Source organism: Macaca fascicularis, chromosome 8 (genome assembly GCF_037993035.2).
Source record: "Macaca fascicularis isolate 582-1 chromosome 8, T2T-MFA8v1.1".
Lineage (NCBI taxonomy): Eukaryota > Metazoa > Chordata > Mammalia > Primates > Cercopithecidae > Macaca > Macaca fascicularis.
This window is the reverse complement of record NC_088382.1, coordinates 11,747,687-11,771,129: the sequence shown is the minus strand read 5'-3', so window position 1 is coordinate 11,771,129 and position 23,443 is coordinate 11,747,687. Positions and strand designations below refer to the sequence as shown.

Here is a 23,443-nt window from a genome sequence, read left to right as displayed (position 1 = left end):
TGGTATTGTTCAGGCACAGGCATATACATAATTGAAACAGAATAGAGAAACCATAAATTAACCTATATGAATATGAAAGAACCCATAAATCAACCTATGTAAATATCTCCAACTGCTTATTGACAAAGACGCAAAAGAAAGCCTTTTCAACAAATGGTACTGAAGTAAGTGGACATGTATAGGCAAAAAAAAAACCACAACCCAAACCTCTCGCCTTATCAAATTTAACTCAGAATACAACACATTTGTAAATTTAAAATGTAAAACTATAAGACTTTTGGAGAACAACAAAGGAAAAAAACATTTGAGATGTAGGCCTAGGCAAAGAGTTCTTATACTTGACATCAGAAGCGTGATCCCATAAAGGAAAAAATTGATAAAAAGTAAACTTTCCTATGAGAAAGTCCATGTGAGGAGAATAAAAAGGCAGACTGAGAGAAATATTTTCAAATAATACATATGACAAAAGACTAGTACCTGGAATATATAAAGATCTGTCAAAACTCAATAGTGAAAAAAAAAAAAAATTCCCCAGTCTACTTGGAAAATGGGCCAAAGACATACATATATTTCACTAAATAAGATATATATATGGCAAACAAGCACACAAAAAAGTTCAGTATAATTAACCACTGAGGTAATGTAAATTAAAACCACAATGAGATGTTACTACACGCCTTTCAGAATTGCTAAAATAAAAAGTAGTGACAACAGTGGTCAGGTGTGGTGGTGCTTACCTATAAGATTGTATGAGCCCAGGAGTTCAAGTTCAGCCTGGACAACATAGTGAGACTCTGTCTCTAAGTAAATAAAAACAGTGACAACACAAAAAGCTGATGAGGATGCAGAGAAACTGGATACATTACTGGTGGCATTGTAAAATGTTATAGCCGCTCCAGAAAACAGTTTGGTAGTTTCTTATCAAACTAAACATGAGACTGCCATATGACCCAAAAATGTCACTCTTGGGCATCCATCCCAGAGAAATGAGAATGTGTATTTGCACAAACACCTGTACATGAATGTTCATAATAGCTTTATTCATAATAAACCCAAACTAGACACAACTCAAACGCTCATCAATATATTATTAATCTGTACTATGGAATAGTCCTCAGCAATGAAAAGGAACAAATTGTTGATACATGGACCAACTTGGATGAATCTCCAGAGAAATAAGCTGCGGGGAAAGTCAATCCTCAAAGTTTACCTGTAGGATTCCACTTGCATAACATTCTTGAACTGACAAAACTAAAGAAATGGAGAACAGATTCATGGTTGCCAGGGGTCAAGGACCATGGTGGGAGTGGGGTGGGGGAGGAGAAAAGCCAGGCAGAGGGGAGGAGCTGTGGTTATAAAGGACATGAAAGATCCTTGTGGTTCTATGTCCTGACTAGGGCCGGGAGCAGTGGCTCACGCCTGTAATCCTAGCACTTTGGGAGGCCGGGGCAGGAGGGTCGCTTGAGTCCAGGAGTTTGAGACCAGCCTGGGTAATGTGGCAAAATCCCATTTATGTTAAAAAATAATAATAATACAAAACATTAGCCAGGCATGGTGGCACACACTTGTGGCCCCAGCTTCTTGGCAGGCTGAGGTGGGAGGATTGCTTGGGCCCGGGAGGTTAAGGCTGTAGTGAGCCATGATTGCATCACTACACTCCAGCCTGGGTGACAGCAAGACCCTCTCTCTCTCAAAAAAAAAAAGGTAAAAATTATATCTGACTGGATTAACATCATTATCATAGTTGTGATACTGTATTCTAGTTTTGCCAAATGTTACCATTGGGGGAAACTGAGTCAATGTTACATGGAACCTCTCTGTCTTGTTTCTTACAACTGCATGTGAATCTACCATTATTTCAAAACAACAGTTTAAATTTTAAAAAGGAAACATGAGGACTCTCTGGTCTTAGATGCAAGCAAATGGAATAAAAAATATATGATTTGGGTAAAGACTAAAATAACTATTGGAGGATTCTAAATGGCTTGGTGACAATGACATGCCTTCTCTTTCTACATTGCCATAGAGTACTTAGTCCCAGTCATACCCTTGCCCATGAAGGCATTCAAAAATTTTGTTGTATGTGTTATTATTAGTGTGGAATAGACGTTGCCCTGTCAAGCGGTTTAATGTATGAATATAAATATAAATCGCATACGTATAATAGGCAGCTCAAGTGTGGTTCTGTGTGAACAAGCCAATATTTTTTGCGTGTGTGCAAGGACATGATAATTATCCTTGAGAACAGAAGGAAAACATAACCAGAGTCCACATTTACTTTGGGGTCCACAGCTGTATTTCCTTCCCGTGGAGGTTTTGCTTGTTCGCTTGCTTTTGCCTTTTTCTATAGAATATCCTTCAACCACATTCATCAGCCTAGGAGGCAGGAGAGTGGAATTCCTGTGTTGGAAGGAAAGGGTTTGCACCCATATTTCTGGGGCCCTGGGGCTCTCAGGAGATGCTTCAGGGAGGGGGAATGGGTGCCGTTTCTATCTTGGGCAGCTTGTTTTCTACCTACTTGTCCATGGCTTCACACTGGATTTGGTTTTAGAACAGATTCTATGGCTTCATAAAATGTTAGAAAACCACCAGCGGCTCCTGTCTGAGTTCAGCTGCACAGCACTGAGGTTGCAGCTGGAGACCTGGGCCTCTGCATTCCCTGTCTGGGGAGGGAGTGCAGAGGCTGAGATGCGGTGTGAGCGGTGTCCTGGAGGGCTGGAATGAGTGCCCCCTGTCACTGTCTCTCTGGCTCCTGCCACTGACAGCAGAATGTCGTTGATTCAGTGTTGCTTGCCCAGGGAGGACAGGGTGTGTCCTGCCTTACAGAAGCCCTGGGGCAAAGCCATGATATTTCAAAGCAGGAAAATCAACCAGGGTGAGAGGGACTTTTTTTCTGGAGAAAATACTGTTTGAAAAATGTTTGTTTTCAAAGTCTGTGTGTGTGATATAGTGTGTGACTAATAGAAGCGATGAGAGCCCAAGGTGGTCAGGTGATTGATCAATCGATGAGAAAAGCCCCTGGAAAATTCGTGTGAACAAATACTTAGTTGCATGAGCAAATGTGCAAAGCAGTGTTCAAAAAGATCTTATGAAAATATCTGGGAGATGGAAGGTGGCAGTTGCAACGAGCCAAGATTGTGCCACTGCACTCCAGCCTGGGTGACATAGCAAGACTCTATATGAAAAAAAAAATTGGAGAAATCTTTCAGTAATAGGTTCAATAAATTGACTAAGGATGAAGAATAATATAATAATTTGTAATAAAATGGCGTGATAATAATAAAATCAGTGAAATTTCACCTGCCTTATTCCACGTTCAGATGAGACCAAGATGTTGACCAGAAGGCAATCCACGTGGTGACTCTGGAAGGAAGCCTGGCTGAAGCAGTGACTGGTTTTTCTTCCTCATCAGCTCTAGCAGTGTACGTGGTGATGTGTGGTGTTTGGATGGATGCTGGAAAACTAACCCTCCTTTGGTGGTGAAGAGCTCCCCTTTGATATGTCGGGGCTTCCTGAAACCTTTCCAAGACCCCTCAGCACTGATGTTAGGATCCTCAGCATAACAGACCCAGCTTCAGCATGGGAGTAATGGTAAATACCAGCCAGAGGAGGCAACAGAGATGAAAGGGAAGAGCATGTGTGCCTGCCCCTCATGGTGCCACCAGGAAAGCATGGGGGACTTCAGGGCCAGGGCCCAGGGAGAGCACTTCGGAGATGAATTTCTACCTCTTTGGTCTCCTGCAGTGCTTAATGAAGGCCTCTTGAACTTGCTGGGCTAGAGAAAGATGAGCTGAGGTCCTGGAGTTAGTTAAATTCCTAGGAGCACTTTGATGTTACTTTCTGGGGACTTGGGTTTTGGAATACTGCAAGATCCAGTCCAATGTCTCTGTCCACAACGAGCAGCTTCCTCAGGAGCTTGGCCAGTCTCGATTTGTTGAGCATGGGGGAGAAGTGGGAGAAAAGCACTGGGAGGAAATAAGCCCAAAGCGTGAATCACCCCTTTCCTCCTAAAGAAGCTACTGTCAAGAGTGAATTGGCTGAAATTTCCAGAGGGCTTTTGGCCACCAGCACTACAATTAGGAAAGAAAAGCCAACCAATACAAACAAATCTAAACCACAGACTAAATCACCACTCCATGATAACCCATCCAGAAAAAGCACAATCCAGCCAGAACCGACTCCCAGCACAGGACCAGCCTGGGCTTTCCGAGCTCTCTAGAGGTCTGAGAAGATCCCGAAGGACCAGGAAAGGTGAACTCGGACAGCATTCATGCCGTCGGTTTTGCCCAAGGTGTTCCTAGTATACCCTGGTTAGCTTCCGGCTAACTCAAAGGATCCTTATTCATTCTCGAAAGCGTCCCAGATTAGATCATAAATTATATGGTCATCTTAAAAAGAAAAGAAAGCAAGCCACTGAAAATAACCTACGGACTCAAGACTTCGGCAAGTCAGCTCTCAATTCTCTTCCTATGTGACTCTTGCTTGGGGTTGGCGAACCACGGCCTGAGGGACAAAGTCTGCCCAGGCCCTGCTTTAGTATGACCCACGAGCTAAGAATGGTGTTTACATTTTCAAAGGGCATTTAAATAAAAATAAATATGTGACAGAGACCACATGTGGCCCACAACACCTAAAATTTTCACTACCGGCCGGGCGCGGTGGCTCAAGCCTGTAATCCCAGCACTTTGGGAGGCCGAGACAGGTGGATCACGAGGTCAGGAGATTGAGACCATCCTGGCTAACACGGTGAAACCCTGTCTCTACTAAAAAGACAAAAAACTAGCCGGGCGAGGTGGCGGGCGCCTGTAGTCCCAGCTACTTGGGAGGCTGAGGCAGGAGAATGGTGTGAACCCGGGAGGCGGAGCTTGCAGTGAGCTGAGATCCGGCCACTGCACTCCAGCCTGGGCGACAGAGCGAGACTCCGTCTCAAAAAAAAAAAAAAAAAAAAATTTCACTGCCTGGTGCTTTACAGGAAAAGGTTGCTGACCCCCTACCTGGCCACTTGATCCTGCAGCTTTGGGTAGAAGGCTGGGATCTTGGATCATTATCGATGTCTTTGGCCCCAAAGAATGTTGACGATTCTGCATCCTCATCCTACCTTTGCCAAATCCAAGGCCCAACGCCAGGCCGCCCAGTGCTGGAGAGGCAAAGCAGTGTTTGTGGAATGAACAACATCAATGCAAGCATGTCACGTACCAGAGAATCCCATGCAGAAAGCAAAAGGCATCTGTTGAGATTCCCTCTCTTCTCCTCCAAGGGAAGGTGATAAGAAGGAATGAGGTTTAGTTAAAGCCTTTCCCTGCCGCAGAGGGTTTCTATTCTGGTGGAAGGGAATGCTGCCGCCAAGAATTCTGCCTCTCTCCTGGAATGCCCTGGTAGCTACGGTTCCTTGGTGGTTTCCTTCCACCAATTCAGCCTGAGGTTTAATCAGGCCCTCAGAGACCCACATCATTTCATTCTAACTTTCATACTTCTACGCGGTCTGTGGTCCTGGTACATACTGAGGAAGCCTTTGGGAGGGATGTGACTTTCCCTGTATAAAAATGATTTTGTTCACTCCTTTCCTGGGAACTGTATTTCTCCAGCATGAGGGACAACTTTTGAGAATCACCATCGTGGTCTCTCAGTTCTTTGAGATTGTTTCTGGTTCACAGGGACAGTTCTTGGAAAAAAAAGACCTGTGTCATTCTCCTGGCTCAGTCATTGATGGGCTCTGGACTCGAAGAAGCTCACTCAGGGCCTTCGTCTCTCCCTCCCTCTCTCTCTCTCTCTCTCTTTTTTTTTTTTTTGGGGGGGGGAGAGTCTCATGCTGTTGCCCAGGCTAGAGAGCAGTGGTACAATCACAGCTCACGGAAGCCTCGAACTCCTAATTCAAGTCATCGTCCTGCCTCAGCCCCCTGAATAGCTGGTATATAGACACGGCACCACACCCAGCTATTAATTTTTTTTTTTTTTTTTTTAGAGATGGGGTCTCACTATGTTGCCCAGGCTGGTCTCGAACTCCTAGCCTCAAGTGATCCTCCCAAGGTGCTGGGATTGCAGATGTCAGCCCAGCTCACTGTACCCAGCCACCTTCCTCTCTTTACCCATAAAGAGAGAGCTCTGTGACATTTCTTCCAGCCCAGTCACTGAGGATGTGATGAAGTCTGAGCGAGTGTCTGGAATGTGATTCATTCGCATGATTCCTGGAGAGGACACGAATAGTGTACAAGGTGCTTCTTATGAGAGTCTATATTTAGAAACCTCTTAAAAATGAACATGTTGGCTGACTCTCAAAAGCATTCAGGGCACTGCTTGGGCCCCTGGTTACCTTATTCCTACTAAACATGCTCAGGGCCTCTTCAGTAGAGCCACTGACAGGAGATGGGAGGCCGAAGAGGTCGGTGGCAGAGCTTGGATTGGAAGCCAGACTTCCTGAATTCCAATACCTTCCAGTGGCTCTCCATGCCCACCAGAGGTGTTACTCAGAACATGTGAATGTCCTTTGTGGGAGCTGGGGGAAAAGCACCTGGCACTGCTTCATATATGGAAGCCGAGCAGTAAATGTTCAATTGAATTACTCAGAGGTGGACATTTGCCATTCTAGGGACATTGCTCTAGAAAAGTGTTTTTTTCTGATGTTGTTTTTATTCCAGACATCCCTGAGGTGTTGGTCTCACAACTTACGATTAATGATTATTAAAACCGCACGTGAAGGCAAATTGTGGGCAGAGTGTAAAAATCTGGAGAAAGTTATCTATGGAGCTCACTTTTCGCATCTGCACACTAGCTGCTAAACTTTAATACACTCTACCTTTCCACTAGAGCCACTGCCCACTTCCCCCGGGTGGCAGAGGACTTGTTGACATGGAACTTCAAGATGCAATTTCCCAGCCTGCATCTTGTCTTGAACTTTGGGAAAAAAGCAGCTCTGGAAATCTCACTTCTCACTTTGGGTGAATATCCACTACCTATCAGGGGCTGTTTTGTTTTGCTGGTTACAATTTGTTTGCTCAAGCAGTTAAAAGCTGTAATAGCCACTTAACAGTTTTCCTGCTTTTGTTTGAATACGTCTGTCTGCACTGGACTTCAAGTGCAAATGACAGGGTAAGAATGCCTGTGACCTAGGGTGATTAAAAATGGGTGCAGAATAACAGTAGCTCCTGTATCTCTTCCCTAAAACTTACCTTCTCAGCTAAGATGTGACAACTTAAAAAAAGCAATTATCTCCTCTCTGCCTTGCACCTTTAACTCAGGCATTGACTGTGAGCTTTTTCTTTGGAAACCTAAGATCGATATGTGTAAACATATCAATTTGAAATATTACTCCACTTACTCTGGCTCTAAGAATAGAAGGACAGTTTCAGTTTTGTTTTGTCTTCCTTTATTACATTTTTGCTCTTGAGATACAAACAAACCTCTCATACCACACAAAAAACATCCATTCGTGGGATTTTTAAAGTGCATTTCCCCTTGAACTTTGTGTACAAAAATATTTATCTTTTAAAACATGCAGAAATTTCTTGACAAGGCACTTTTAGGTATAAAATGAAGATGAGTCCTTGGTTCTACATTCGCATTGAAGTACAAGTGAAACATCCTCACAGCTGCGCTCTCAAAGCCCTCAGAGGTCCAGCAGTCTAAAAACTCATCAACAAGACTGAAAACATTCACAGTTTTACAACGTGGGTTGCCGAGCTTTACAGCCATGACCAGGAAAAACTGCCCGTAACAACAGCTGTCCTTCCCAGTTCCAGATGTGTTGTCTCACTGTAGGAATTAAGATAAGCTGCCAAATTGTCTTCGTGTGACCCTGCAAGATCCCATTATCCATGTAACTTCTTGTCTCCAATTTCAGTGAACATGTCAGGAGAGATGTGATCGGGACTCTCCCAGGACTACATTCAGGTGAGAAATTTTAGAAGAGGAAACAAATAAAAGGCAACCAAGGTTTTCATCCCCTATCCATTGAGAGGGAAGATCCAGAAAATGGGCAGTTCCAAAAAAAATGAACACTTTCTTGATTGATAAGCATATGTGGCCCATTTAATGTCCATGTGACTACAACTAATGCCTTTTTTCAAAAAGAAAACGGTTTGAAAAGATCAAAACCACAAAGCAATCTCCTAACAGTTCCAAATTGACATCTTCTAAAAATGTATCATATTTTACCACCATTAAAATGAAATCTTAGAGGTAAATTAAATTCTACCATTGACTCTGAAATTGTTTTAATTTCTGGAGAACTGCACGCCTCCATTATTTCTCACCAGCTCCAGTAGAACAATCATTTTTTAAATAAAGAAACCCACTCAAACGCTTCATGTCTTCCAAGAGATACTGAAAGCTTATTTATTAATTATCTGTATATAATCCAGCTTATTTATTGTACCCAGCTGGCAAATGCTCCGGAGGGCACTTGAGGGAATAAATATACAACAAAAATGAAGTTGCTTCCCTGTTCCCGGACAGCTGCACCTGTGCCAGGTGGCTGGTCTTTCTGGGGCAACCTGGGAAGGATTCTGGGACTCAAGGGTCACTTGTTACCATAACCAAGAGCTGTCTGAAGGCAAATCTACAAGTTAGGCTGCAGTGACGTCTCCAGCTAAGGAACCTGTCACCCTCTGAAGTGTGTAGGCTTATCTACTGATGAAGAGCTATCAAACAAGGAGAGAAGCCATCAGTGCAGCTCCTGAGGCCATCTGAGAATTTCACGGGACAGAACTGGGCCAAAAGGAAAAAGACTGTTTGTGGCAGGAGGGTAGCAGGGGAGCGAGTGGTAAACAGAAGCCAGCTAGAAGGCAGTATTTTTCAGACCCCCATACATCACTGAATGACAGCCCTGATGAGGAAAGTCAGGCAAGTAGAGTCTTTTATTGGAGAAGAAGGGTCTCTGCGAGCGGGTGAGGACTTGCCTTCTGAACGGTGCGGTGGGGTGAGCATCCCAGGTGTGCTGGCTGGGGTCTTGCAACCAGTGCCCCCAGCAAAAAAAGCCAGGGTGAGCTAGGAGAAAGACGGGTAGTGGGAAGGGTTTACGGCTGCTTTAGAAGAGATAGTTATCACTGAATTATCATATTTCAAATTTTGACATGGGAATGTCTTAAGATCATTATTAGATCAAATTCAACTGACTTTATTAAACAGAGTCACTGCAGGCCTTTTTCTTATGAACACAGAATGATCCTTAGTTGGGTAACATGTCAATGCCAGTGCACTCTGTGCCTTTCCTGCATTGTGGGGAGGGCACTTCTTAATGCAAAGTAAAATTCAGGACCTACATGACATCAGTTTTGTTCCATTTGAGTTCAATTTATGCTATTAATAGCTCTGATCACCAAATTTACAACATTTAAAGTACTGTCTGTTACCCGATGTCTGGTATGTTTACATACAACATGGTTCTGCCCAGTAACAGCGTAAGGTAAAAATGTGATTTCCCCTAAAATTATATTATCATGTGATCCTAGAGTGTTACCCACCTGGGAGAGGTACAAAAAACAAAGCATTAGAATTCAGGCTAAGAACAGCCAGTTTTAGGAATAAGAATTACATTGAATAGCATTTAAGAGCATTTAAAACGTCAAGGCATCTTAAACTTCAAAAATGAAAACAAAAACAAAACAAAACACCACCACCAACAAAAACAACCTAACCCAACCACAAAACTCTAGGAGCCAAGGCACTCAATATCTGCCTGTTGGTTATGTACAAAGCCACCGATGGGAGGTCTTTTCAAATTAATCTGGAAAACCCAAGCACAAGACTCTTAGCTTGAAAAGCCTAACAGCTGTGCCTCCAAATCCAGGCAACTGTGCTTCCACTCCTCTTCTTGCTTGCCTTAGGAAAACTTCACTTTAGTAAGATCAGGCAAAACAGCAAATAAAAGAGTCATTTAACCAAACTCCAAAAACAAACACAAATAGAAAAAAAAAAAACCCAATTTCCTACAAATATACATGTAAAAATATATTTTTAAAGCACCCCTAAGTAAATACCAATCTTACCCAAGAAAAATCACAGGTTTGGGGTCTATCTGATAATGATTGTCCCAGAGGTCTCTCTTTTTTTTTGAGACACAGTTTCACTATGTTGCTCAGGCTGGAATGCAGTGACATGATGATCTTGGCTCACTGCAACCTCCACCTCCCGGGTTCAAGTGATTCTCCTGCCTCAGCCTCCCGAGTAGCTGGATTACAGGCACCTGCCATCACACTCAGCTAAATTTTGTATTTTTAGTACAGATGGGGTTGTACCACGTTGGCCAGGCTGGTCTTGAACGCCTGACATCAGGTGATCTGCCCGCCGCGGCCTCCCAAAGTGCGGAGATTACAGGCATGAGCTACCACACTCGGCCCCGGAGGTCTCTTTCACAACAGCACTAACCAACAGACTTTAGTCCAATATGGTTAAGAACAATGAATCTCTGAAATGTCAGAGTTGGCAAACATTTAAAATAACCTATAAGAACTTGGGTGAGGTTTTTCTCCCCTATCCCTTTCCATACACACCATAAATAAGAACACCCAAATCCGTGTCCCTGGGTGCTGGTAAAGTGTTCTAGATATTGTAAATCACAATCAAGATAAAACCATTTTCTGCAGGTTTTGAGGAAACATTGGATCTGCAAATCAAATGTCCTAAACACAGCAGAAAAGACGACACTTCAGGAAGGGAGATCCAAAATTCTTTCATAAAGAATGAAACCAGCCAAGTAAGTTAAAACAAATCTTGTCATTGAGCTTTCCAAGGAAAAATCAGATTTTCCCGGTGATTCAGGGTAAATGTGGGGACTTAGAAAGCTCCCCCTAGAAGGCAAGAGGAGAAGCGGAAAATGTCCCCACTCATGACTGTCCTGCCTCGTCAGAACCCTGCAATCTGTGCCACCGCACAGAAACCAGTGGGTTTTGATGACTGGTGTGTTGCTCTCCGCTGGAATAGATCTGTGGGGTCAAGAAGAGCGGGGAGGAAATGCCTATCTCAATCACCAACCATTTTGCCTTTATTATCTTTTCCTGAACGTCAGATCGATTGTGGAAAAACATAAAATGCAAAAGATGAACTTTCAGAAAACAAGAGCCAATCCCATTTCTCTTCTGCAGCTGCATTGGAAACGTGCGTCAGGTCAGTGTGTCACAGCACAGAGATACACGTGGACGGGGAAGCACAGCAGCTTGCAGGAAAGGCCTGGCTGGCAGAGAGCACCCAAAGATGAACACGACAAACAGTGAGGGTCCAACGCGAGGTGGCTGGGGCTGAGCGGCTTTTTCTGCTCTCCTCTGAGTGGAGAGCAGAGATCCTTCCAGCTTCATCAGCTCCTACAGCTTCATCAGCACTGGCACAGGCTTGGTTCCCATCCATACCCTTTCCAGCACAGACCTGCACAGACTCTCGTGGCTGCCACAGTGCCCAAGCGCGCCAGCCACCACCGCTTCTTTGAGGGAGACACCAATTGTGTAATCTGAACCTGGCTGGATTTGCTGGTTTAAGAAAGAAGTGAAGAGGATCCTTTTATTTTCCCAAACTGGGCCTCATGGAAGTTCCACTTTGCTCCTCCCTGGCCTTCCATCTCCACTGCACAGTGAGCAGAGCTAGGCTTGTCTGCGGCAGCTCTGCCACGCCCTGTCACCCGCAGTCACTAGTAGTAGGGCCCTAGCTTTTCGTATCCCAAGTAACTTGGCCACTCTGGAAACAGACCATAGGAACACCGAGGGCTTCCAAATTGGTCAAAGGATATTCCCAAATCCGGTCCATTGTGGGGCTTGGTCGTTCCCTGGGTAGATTTTAACTCAGCCCGGATGATCCTATAGTTCTTGCCTCTGTTGCTGTCCCAGTGCGTCTGTCCATTGCACTCGTAGTACACAGCAAACTCCATTCTTTCATAAGACTGAATCTTCTCGGGCAAGCTGATATCGAAGGAGAACGTGTCCCTGTCTGAACCAGCGTAAGTGTCCTTCACGTACTGACAAGGAAAGTCTGTGTAGCTCTTCCAGGTGTCAAACGTCATCCTTATTTTCACGGTCTTCTCGAATGCAAGGTTCTGAACCTTCACAGTGCCTGCAATGGCCCTGTCCTTGAGCACACAGTTCTCAAGGCAGACGTGGTCAGCCTGAAGTCGATTTCTAAAGTCTAAGTAATCTGCAGAGGGCTGGGAAAAATCCAGAACAAAGCTCTCGCTCTCTGCTGTCGTCAAGCTCACAATGCTGTCTAGGAGCTCGGTGATGTTGAATGTGATATCTAGCGGCTCATCGAATTCTGAGAACACTTTGACCATTGTCAAGGCCAGCCCTTGGTTGTCTGCGAAGGACACCCGCTTTTTCACCTTCTTCTCCTGGACAGCTGGGGCCACCATTCCACTGGCTTCCTTCTTGCTGCTCAGCTGAATACAAGGCCTCAGTGGTTTGCTGGGCTTTGGTGAGATCTTAAAGGCAAACCTCTCTCGGCGCAAGGAAGGAGCCATGCAGTCGTACCTGTACTCGATGTCCACGGCCATCATGGGGCTAGATGAATAGGCTAGAACCCTGGAAAGGGAGAAGAAAGAAAACAGCAGAGCGATCAGATCAGACAGGTGTGTAAAGGCATCATTCCAGCAGGGACTGGCAAACAATATTTCCTTTCATCTCTGCCCACATGGCTACAGGTCAGGATTAACTCTAGTGTGCTCCAGCACAACACGGGTTTGAGGGAAGATTATGCTGTGGCGGGGACGAGTTGGGGGGTGCGGTTCAAGGTTAAAATAAACAAAAGAGTAAGAAACCCACCAGTTTTAAAACTAAATGCACAGGTTTTTGGGTCAGCATTTCTTGGGGCCTTCTGTTGGCTAATGTGCCACAGAGGATAATTAAAAGGGCATATACTGTTTTAAGATTTCCCAAACCTATATGACTAAGAAGGTGTCTTCCACAGATAGACACTATTTATTTACGTATTTTTAGAGACAGGGTCTCGCTCTGTTGCCCAGGCTGGAGCACAGTGGCGTGATCACAGCTCACTGCAGCCTCGACCTCCCAGGCTCAAATGATCCTCCCACCTCAGCCTCCCAAGTAAGTGGGACCACAGGCGCAAGTCACCACGCTTGGCTAATTTTAAAAAATTTTTGTAGAGACAGGTCTTACTATGTTGCCCAGGTTGGTCTTGCACTCCTGGCTCAATCCGTCCTCCTGCCTTGGCCTCCCAAAGTGCTGGGATGACAGGTGTGAGCCTCTCTGCCCACACTTTATTAATTGAGAAGTAAAAATTGTATATTCTTATGGTGTACAACATGTTTCCATATATGTATACATTGTGGAATGGCTAAATCGAGCTATTTAACATGCATTATATCACACTTTTTTTGCAGTGAGAACACTTACAATCCACTTTCAGCAATTTTCAAGTACATAACATATCATTACTAAGTATAGGCACCATATTGTACATTAGAGCTCTCCCTGTCTACCTGAAATTTTGTATCCTTTGGCCAAAGGATACCTCTCCAGTCCCTCCACCCCCAGCTTCTGGTAGCCACCATTGTACTCTCTGGTTCTATGAGTTTGACTTTTTCAGATTCGACGTATAAGCGAGATCATGCTGTATTTGTCGTTCTGTGTCTGACTTATTCGCTTAACATCCTCCAGTTTCATCTATGTTAGCACAAATGACAGGATTTCCTTCTTTTTTCAGGTGGAATAGTATTCCACTGTGTTTATATGCCATGTTTTCTTTATTCACTCATCTAATGATGGGCACTTAGGTTGATTCCATATCTTGGCTTGGTGAATAATGCTACAATGAACATAAGAGTGCAGAGAACTCTCTGATATACTGACTTCAATTCCTTTGGATATATATCTGGTAGTAGGATTGCCGGGTCATATAGTAGTTCTAGTTATGGTTTTTTGAGGAGCCTCCCTACTATTTTCCATAATGGCTGTACTAATTTACATTCCCACCAACAGGAGACAAGGGCTCCCTTTTCTCCACGTCTTTGCCAATACTTATTTCCTTTGGTCTTTTTGAAAATAGCCATCCTAATGGGTGTGACATGACATCTCATTGTGGCTTTATATTTGCTATAATCTGATAAAAAGAAATGGACTCATCCCACAAATATAGATTGGGTGTTTCCTATATGCCAGGCATTGAGCAAGACACTGGGATTCAATAGTGAAGACAGACACAAACCTGCTTTCATTAAGCTTATGGTAGGTTTTTAAATGTCAGGATACCGTTCTGGGCGGTGGCTCACGCCTGTAATCCCGGCACGTTGGGAGGCCGGGCAGGTGGATCATCTGAGGTCAGGAGTTCGAGACCAGCCTGACCAATATGGTGAAACCCTGTCTCTACTAAAATTACAAAAATTAACCGGGCATGGTGGCATGCACCTGTAGTCCCAGCTGCTCTGGAGGCTGAGACAGCAGAATTGCTTGAACCCAGGAGGCAGAGGTTGCAGTGTGCAGAGATCACACACTCTAGCCTGGGCGACAGGGCAAGACTCCATCTCAAAAACTAAAAATAAATAAAATAAAAACAATCAGCAATTTAGTATTTTTAAGCCTTTAACATAGGTGAATATTTGTTTTTTCCACAAGTAAAAAATTGGCTCTATAAGAATAAAAAGCAAATACAATCATGCTAAACGAGGATAAATCTGAATTAACAAAAACTATATTTTCTATAAGTAAAAATAAGTAAAACAAAAAAGATTAAAGACAAACTGTGAAAATATTTTACAATAAGCATAGCAGCAGAGCTAATACCTTAATATGTAAAGTGTTCTTACAAAGCAATGAAGTCAAATATTCCACATAGAAAAATAAGCAAAGAACGTGAATAGAAAATTCAGGAAAAAAATTTTTTAAGTGGCCTATAAATATGCAAAATGTTCAACCTTATTATTAATTTAAGAAGTATAGATGAGAAACAATGTCTGTTTTTTATTTATTGAATTAGGAAAAAAATTTAAAAGATAATGCAAGCTTTTTCTTTTTTTTCTTTTGAGATTGGGTCTTACTCTGTCACCTAGGCTGGAGTGAAGTGGTATGAACATGGCTTATGGCAGCCTCCACCTGCTGGGCTCAAGCAGTCCTTCCACCTCAGCCTCCCGAGTAGCCAGGACCACAGGCACGAGCCACCATGTCCAGCTAATTTTCAAAAAACATTTTTTTGTAGAGACGAGGTCTCACTATGTTGCCCAGGCCAGTCTTGAATTCCTGGACTCAAGCAGTGCTCCCACCTCCGCCTCCCAAAATGCTGGGATTTACAGGTATGAGCCACTGTGCCTAACCGATGCAAATATTTTCATTAGTCTAAATTGGCACGACCTTTCTAATTTTTTTTTTATCATTTTTTATTCTAATATCACACAGAGACATTTATCCTAAGAATTAAAAACACATAGAGGTGAAGGTACTACAATGTTCAATGCCACATTATAGGCGGAAAAAAGATGACAAAATAACCTAGATGACCATTAACAGGTACCTGGTTAAATCAAATGTACCACATCCATGTGATGTACTTTTATTTTTATTGTTATTATTTTTTCCTTTTTTGAGACAGAGTTTCACTCCTGTCACCCAGGCTGGAGTGTAACAGCACGATCTCGGTTCACTGCAACCTCTACCTCCCGGGTTCAAGTGATTCTCCTGCCTTAGTCTTTCAAGTAGCTGGGATTACAGGAGTCTGCCACCACGCCCAGCTAATTTTTGTACTTTATTAGTAGAGACAGGGTTTCACCATGTTGGCCAAGCTGGTCTCAAACTCCTGACCTCAGGTGATCCACCGCCTCAGCCTCCCAAAGTGCTGGGATTGCAGGCAGGAGCCACCAAGCCCAGCCCATGTGATATAATTTTATAATCATCATTAAAGCCATTATTTTAAAAAAGATTTAAATGAAATGAAAAAATTATACTTATGTCTATATATAGAGAGAGACAGAAGATAAAATTGTACATAGAAACTAGACTTGTGGTGAAAAAATGCATTTGACCCTTCAATGACATGAGTTTGAACTTTGCAGGTCCACTTATGCTCAGATTTTTTTTTTTTTTTTTTTTTTTTTTTGAGACGGAGTCTCGCGGGATCTCGGCTCACTGCAAGCTCCGCCTCCCAGGTTCCAGCCATTCTCCTGCCTCAGCCTCCTGAGTAGCTGGGAGTACAGGCGTCCGCCACATCGCCCGGCTAGTTTTTTATATTTTTTAGAAGAGACGGGGTTTCACCATGTTAGCCAGGATGGTCTCGATCTCCTGACCTCGTGATCCGCCCATCTCGGCCTCCCAAAGTGCTGGGATTACAGGCTTGAGCCACCGCGCCCGGCCTATGCTCAGATTTTCTTCTGCCTCTGCCGCCCCTGAGAGAGCAAAGACCAACCCCCTCTCCTCCTCTTCCTCCTCCTCAGCCTACTCAATGTGAAGAGGATGAGAATGAAGACCTTGATGATGACCCACGTCCACTTCATGAATAGTAAATATACTTTCTCTTTTCTTTGATTTTCTTAACATTTTCTTTCTTTTAGCTTACTTTACTATAAGAATACAATATACGTTACATATAAAATACAAAATACGTATTAATCGATTCTTGATGTTATTGGTAAGACTCTGCTCAACAGTAAGCTATTAGAAGTGAAGGTTTTGGGGAGTCAGAAGTTATATATGGATTTTTGACTGTGTGGGGGCTAGGCTCCCCTAGACCTCGTGTTGTTCAAGGGTCAGCTGTATTATGTAAATGCAGAGAAAAAAGACTAGAGATATATTTAAAATCAGAATACCTAGGTGACAAGATTTCAGGAATTTCTAGTTTCCTGGTTTATATTATTTTATATTTTCTAAAATAATATTGCGTCTATCAGAACAAAATGAACCTAAAAAATCCTCAAACATTTTAAGATATGCCAAAAGCCTATCCCAACACTATTGCCTCACTAAATTTGAGCACTTTTTTTTTGTGAGACAGGATCTTGCTGTGTTGCCCAGGCTGGAGTGCAGTGGTGCAATCATAGCTCACTGGAAACTCAAACTCCTGGGCCCAAGTGATCCTCCCACCTCAGCCTCCAAAGTAGCTGGAACTAAAGGTGTGCACCTCCATGCCCAGCTAATTTTTCAATTTTTATAGAGGCAGGGTTTCACCATGTTGCCCAGGTTGGTCTCAAACTCCTGAGCTCAAGCAATCCTCCTGCTTCAGCCTCCCAAAGTCTGAGCACTTTTTATCATTCTGATTACCATGGCAAATTTATATTTTGATTTGACAGTTTCAATGGACTAAATTAAGGAAATGAGTGACAAAAATAGGATTAAAATCTCAAGTCTGAGAATCACAGAACACAGGATCTGGATGAGTCCCCAAACCTATCTCCTATCAATCTATCCCCCTCCTTATGGCACAGGTGTAGGTGTGTGATGACGTGTTGGGGAGCTCACTCGAGCAGCCATGGCCACCCCAAGGAGTGACAGGCAACATGCCAAGTGTCTTCTGTAAAGAGCTGGGACCACTGGTTCAGTTCCATAAATATTCTCTCATTTTCACCCTCTGACTGTGATTAACCAAACATGTAAAGAAAAAGGGTGAAAGGACAAACACGTATCAGATTTGACCCCATTTTTCCAAAAGTACAGCACTTCCCTGGGATGCAAGAAGCACTTACAGATGGTCAGTCAGAGAAATACACATATTCAGAACCAAATAAAACAATAACTTATGGCCAGAATGCAGGTGCTTAAACATTCATTTTAAAGGATATCTGTCTCACTGTTTCCCCTCTAATAAAATCAATCTAGTGAAAATGTTAAGGGCAAATTTGCTTTCAATTATCTGTTCTTATACCCACGTAACTGTTCTGAAAAGGAAAGTTCTGACTGAACTAGGCAAGGTAGGTTTGCAGAGGTTCAATGGATTGACTAACAGGTTCAATGTGAAAAAAAAAATCCTATAATTAACAAAATATCTAAATTTTAGTTATTCTTGTCCTTTGCAAACTGTGTTGGAATTATACCCTCAGCTCTAACTTTAACACAGGTACTGTTTTTGTTTTGTTTTGTCTCATTTTTATTATTTATTTATTTCTTTCTTTTTGAGATGAAGTCTTGTTCTGTTGCCCAGACTGGGGTGCCGTGGCACGATCTCAGCTCACTGCAACCTCTGCCTTCCAGGTTCAAGTGATTCTCCTGCCTCAGCCTCCCAAGTAGCTGGGATTACAGGCACGTCCCACCACCCCTAGCTAATTTTTGTATTTTTAGTAGAGACGGGGTTTCACCATGTCAGGCTGGTCTTGAACTCCTGACCTCATGATCTGCTCGCCTCGGCCTCCCACAGTGCTGGGATTATAGGCATGAGCCACCACACCCAGCCTCATTTTTAAGTAAGTATAAAGACCAAACAAGTGGCTATATCTGGCATCCCAGTGACCCCCACTCTACCCATCCTGAAAAATCTGGGTGTGAAACTGAGGGAGGAGGGGTTCCTCTTCACAGCTTCCTCCTCACCTGAGTCAGCACAGGTCAGCTGCAAGTTCTCTTTGCACCTCCAACAAGCCTGCAAACCAACCTCCTACGTGCTTTCCTGCATGTTAGAAAAAGGCTTGGAAACTCTCAAGATATTGTGGAAACAGAACTCCAAAGCAAAAGGATCAAAGAATATACACACTTACAGCCCACTAGAGCCAACGTCCCAAATTCTAATCCCGCAGGCTGAAGAGACTTAGCTGAAGACCTTGGTAGAGTTTCACTGTTTCAACCCAGTGGCATAAATTTGCCTCTGAGATCCCTTTTATCACCAAACTGTAAGAACAAGCAGAAGTCCGGCTTGGAAAGGCCAGGCTCCAGTCAGAGCCAGAGCTAATTAAACAATGCTGCCGGCACTTGCAGGAGTCAAATTGCTATGGCAAGATTCTTCCATGAAAGGCAAAAGTAAGGTTATGATGGCCCAAGATTACCTGCAGGACTACTACCCCAGGAACATTGCACAAGCAACCCCAGTCTAGAATCCCTTCACTCTGTTTGTGTGTCACCATAACTGCAGGTGAGGACATTAACCTGTGTGACCTCAATCTGCGGTATGACTCGACTGTCAGTCACCTGGCCTGTCCCACAGATAGCTTCCAGCTTTTATTTACCTGGTCATTCTCCAAGAATCAGCACACCAAAATGCTGGTTTGGTGTGGGCTTTCCTGACCTGCTCAGGAACTCCCCAGCAGACTGTGACAGGGATGGCTGCCGCCATTCAGAAGTACTCCTAGCAACTGAGATGTGCAAGGTAATATTAAGTTCCTGAAAAGGAGGCACCTGGACAGGTGCTTCTTTTACAAATGACATGAAAATGATCGGTTCCAACACAGGATGCACCAGGCTGCAGCCCAGCCTCCTCTCCTGAGAGACTCTTTGGCTACTCCAGCTCTGTCCTTTTCCCAGGCCAGGGAATATGAGTCACCAACGTTGGCCAGGGGAAAACAAAAGAACCAGAAGTTATGGACATACATTTGAACCATGAGAGCAGGATTCAGGATCTGATACCAGTTGCGGGATAGGAACAAGAGTGTATGAGTGCTGCTCCCAGGTAGGTATGAATTCTCAAACACTTGCTTCCATAGAGATGCCTCAGAGCTCAGGGATCAGTTTCCCTGGTGAGGGACTGGGCCATGCTTGAGGGGAGATTTCAGTGTTCATGGCTAAGACAGGGCAAACCCTAACAGATCATGGAGATAGTTTTGCATAAATGCTTTCTCTGTTCCACTCATGACAACACACCTTCTCAAGACAGCTGGCCAAGGTGAGAAAGCCATGGTGATAAGTACAGACCCGCACAGAAAATAACCCCATGACCTTCACGGTTTCAGGCAGCTGGGCTACTGACTTTCTGGCTGTACCTTTCATAGGGAGGAAACCTTTTTTGTATCAGGGCCATGACATTATCCCCTCCATTCTCTCATTCTCTCTCTCTCTCTCTCTCTCTCTCTCTCTCTCTTCTGATAAGAAAAGACAAAAAGGCCGGGCGCGGTGGCTCAAGCCTGTAATCCCAGCACTTTGGGAGGCCGAGACGGGCGGATCACGAGGTCAGGAGATCGAGACCATCCTGGCTAACACCGTGAAACCCCGTCTCTACTAAAAATACAAAAAACTAGCCGGGCGAGGTGGCGGGCGCCTGTAGTCCCAGCTACTCCAGAGGCTGAGGCAGGATAATGGCCTAAACCCGGGAGGCGGAGCTTGCAGTGAGCTGAGATCCGGCCACTGCACTCCAGCCCGGGTTACAGAGCAAGACTCCGTCTCAAAAAAAAAAAAAAAAAGAAAAGACAAAAAAAGGCCAGGCGCAGTGGCTCACACCTGTAATCCCAGCACTTTGGGAGGCTGAGGCAGGCGGATTACCAGGTCAGGAGATCCAGACCATCCTGGCTAACACGGTGAAAGCTCATCTCTACTAAAACACACACACACACACAAAATTAGCCGGGCGTGGTGGCGGGAGCCTGTAGTCCCAGCTACTCGGGAGGCTGAGGCAGGAGAATGGCAGGAGAATGGGGTAAACCCAGGAGGCGGAGCTTGCAGTGAGCTGAGATCGCGCCACTGCACTCCAGCCTGAGCGACAGAGCAAGACTCCGTCCCCCCCCCCCAAAAAATAAATAAAAACAAAGAAACAAAAAATCAGATGTACAAGCAACCCACCAGGAATACTGAAAGCTGCCAAACTGCATTCAGTAAACATTCACAACCAGGTTATAATTTTCATTTTTAAAGACATGGCCATCTACCTCCCTCCAACAATTAATTCTGTGTTCCCTTCCAAAAAGTTTCACTGATCCAGCATGAGGAGAGTGCACGTCTTTTCCCCTTGTATTTAGACCATGGGGCCCTATTGACAGCCTTAAAGGCTACTTGTACCCCTTGATCCTGTCCCCATCATCCAAAGAATCTTGATATGTGAATGAGGTTGCATATTCTAGGAAAGAGGCAAGTTCAAATGACACAGCCCCTGCTGTCTGAAAACGTAGGAGGGAAAACAGGGCACTAGGCTAAGAATGCCCGCACCTTGCTTTGTTGCTGGAGCAAGTCACTCAGCGGCTCTGGGCTTGAGGTCCCCCTCCAAGGTCCCTGCTGGCCCTGACATTGTATGTTGCGACCCACGCCTGGTGCCGCGTCTCTTCCCACTAACTTTTTTCCCTAAATACCTCAACTGTAGTTTTGTGGTAAGTCCTCCAGCTGTCTTCACTTTAGTTTTGGCTCCTGGACAACTCTGCCCACAGAACCATTTCCTCCTTTCCTCCTCTTCCTCCCAGCCCAAAGCCCTAATTGTCTCTTCTGCTGCACCCTGGGTCTCCCAGGCAGGCCCCGCCACTCAGACCACAGGTTCCAACACCTTCCAAGTCTCCAAGTTCCCAAGTCCAGTCTTTCCTCTGTTTTCTCCTCTTTTTCAGAAAACAATGCTCTGACAGGCCCCCAAATCTTCCAGTACGTCATTACCGGCCCCCACTCCCTCTTTTGCAGCTACTGTGCCTTCCACACCCCTTTTTTTGGATTCCAAAAGGGGGCAGGAACAGGCCAGTGCTCTCCAGGCTGGAGGATCCTACCAGTTATTCTCCGAGCCTGTCCCCTCCGTCCAGCTCGGCCAGGGCTGCACTCCGCCCCCAACCTCCCTACAAGCTTCCTTGGCCTCGCGCGGCACCCACCTTTTGGGCCGCAGAGAAGCCCCCTCCCCAGCTCGCTCGCCGCATCGGAGAGCCCGCAGGGTTGTGGCAAGGGCGACTACGTGAGCGTCGGTGTGTCCGGGAGGCAGGGCCTGGGCTGGGTTCCCGGAGATGTCGGCGGGGGGAGGAAGACGACGAGGAGGAGGAGCCCGTTATCGCACCCGGGCGGGGCCGGCAGCGGGGCAACCCCGGCCCGAGCAAGCAGCGCGACACCAGCACCCCCGCGCGGCCGCCTGGCCTCCGCCAGCCCGGGACGGGGATCGTCCTAGGCCCTGTCGCCCTCGGTGGCCTGAGAGCCTACCAACTGTATTTCCTCGCGTTTTATAGGGAAACTAAGGCCCGAAGAGAGACGAAGCAGCTTGTCCTTAATCTCCAAACCCCACTACCCAACTTTGGAGACGTCTCCAGACCTGTCGGGACCCGGGGCTGGGAACTTGTGCTAGGTTCGAAGCCAGAACAACAGGTGGCAAAGGGATCAGCCGCCGCAGCCGCAGCTCCCGGGTCACGGTCGCAGCCGGGCCCAGCAGCGCGGTGGAGCACGTGGGCCCGGGAGGCGCTTCCCAGCTGCGGTCCCTGGATCGCCTATCCACGATGAAGCAACAGCTCCCTGGGGCCAGCTCCCTAGAGTGTTCCAGCCCCAGTGTGCCAGTGCAAGTCGCACGGTGAACATGTAGGTGACAGGAACCCAAACGGGTCCCCGCTGCACGCCCTCGCCTTGTTGTCCCCGGCCCTTCCCTCGGACTCGAGGCTTGGGGAGGTACGTACCGGGTTCAGCTCATAAGTCCCGAGGGCAGACGCGCCAGCCCGCGGCAGCATCCGCACTGGGGGAACAGGGACAGCGGCCGCGACGGCACGAGCTGGGCGCCGGGCTCGGGTTCGCGCCCCCCGCCGGCGGCCAGGTCCGTCAGTGCGCAAGAGCTGCGCGCTCACCTCCTCCCTCCAGCAGTCACCCGGGACTAGAGCTCCCCGCGGCCGCGCTGCCCCCTTTAACTTTCCGGCCACCTCTCGGGACCCCGGGTTCCATCCCAGGCCCCCTTCCACGTGAACGCCCCCCGCAGCCAATGGGCACGCCCGGGACCCCAGCCGCTGACCAATGGACGCGCAGCCACGGTGCCGGGGCGCACCACTTCGCCACGTGATCGGCAGCGCGCCCGGAGTGATCCGGTTGCGGGCCAGGGTCTGGGAAGGGGGTGGTGGGTCGCCGTTTCATCAGAAGCCCCAGAACGGGCGCCAGGGGGCAGGGGCAACTTCCTACAGGAGAGCGTCCCGTTAGAATGACAGGGCTTTTGCAAAAGTCTGACACCCGTGGCACAGAGCGCCCCAGATATGGAGGGTTTCACAGGTAGGTATACTTTAGAAGAAATTTCCTGACTTGAATCTGTTATAATCACTACCTAAATCTGCAGGGCCTCCGTGATACATATTATGCTCCTTGAGATCTATAGAAAATGATTTTAGAAAAAGAAAAAAAAAATGATGACCTTAAAGAGTTTGAATCACAGGCTCTTCCTTTCTTCAGTTGACATGTAACTTGATCTGAACTAACCACGTTAGGCATAAGGCTACCAGTTTTCTAATTTTAATGACCAGTAAAGTTTTAGAAAAAAAATTAGAAATTGATATAGGATTGCCAACTTTTTAAACTGCCAAGAAAGACATGAAAATAAACAAACCCTACCGTCTTCTATTACTATTCTTTTCTTTTTATTTTTAAAAGTACTCTTTAATAGCAATAACAACGAAATGCAGGAAGGATGTAAAGGCCAGTCTTTCCCATTGGATATATTTAGCTTTCTGAAAACTCATTATGTTGAA

General features: G+C 45.5%; 2 protein-coding genes across 6 annotated transcripts in view; one reads left to right on the top strand and one right to left on the bottom strand.

The window, feature by feature from the left end:
- ERI1 (exoribonuclease 1) overlaps positions 1-17,896 on the top strand; it is a 138,920-nt gene extending 121,024 nt beyond the window's left edge. For 2 of the 4 annotated variants that reach the window (XR_012417029.1, XM_015454451.3), the window contains one exon: positions 16,355-17,896. Coding sequence is in view for 2 of the 4 variants with exons in the window: in XM_015454451.3 (XP_015309937.2) it covers positions 16,355-16,420 (66 nt within the window). In the remaining 2 variants the exon portion in view is untranslated. Of the gene's footprint in view, positions 1-3,320; positions 12,500-16,354 lie in introns of those variants that run through there. The other 2 variants (XR_012417034.1, XM_074000267.1) reach the window with 1 other exon arrangement.
- PPP1R3B (protein phosphatase 1 regulatory subunit 3B) lies at positions 7,347-22,624 on the bottom strand. 2 transcript variants are annotated; one of them, XM_005562614.4, is made up of 2 exons: positions 22,394-22,624; positions 7,347-12,497 (listed from the first exon to the last, which is right to left on the bottom strand). In XM_005562614.4, the coding sequence occupies exon 2, from the start codon at positions 12,470-12,472 to the stop codon at positions 11,615-11,617; it is 858 nt and encodes a 285-aa protein (XP_005562671.3). In that variant the 5' UTR covers positions 12,473-12,497; positions 22,394-22,624; the 3' UTR covers positions 7,347-11,614. The 2 variants fall into 2 exon arrangements, with proteins under 2 accessions (XP_005562671.3, XP_005562672.3); XM_005562615.4 differs by lacking the exon at positions 22,394-22,624 and adding an exon at positions 21,611-21,707.
- Positions 22,625-23,443: the final 819 nt, after the last annotated feature.

Excerpts from the sequence above, each read along its gene's own strand:
- PPP1R3B (XM_005562614.4), bottom strand. The coding sequence starts at position 12,472 with ATGATGGCCGTGGACATCGAGTACAGGTACGACTGCATGGCTCCTTCC.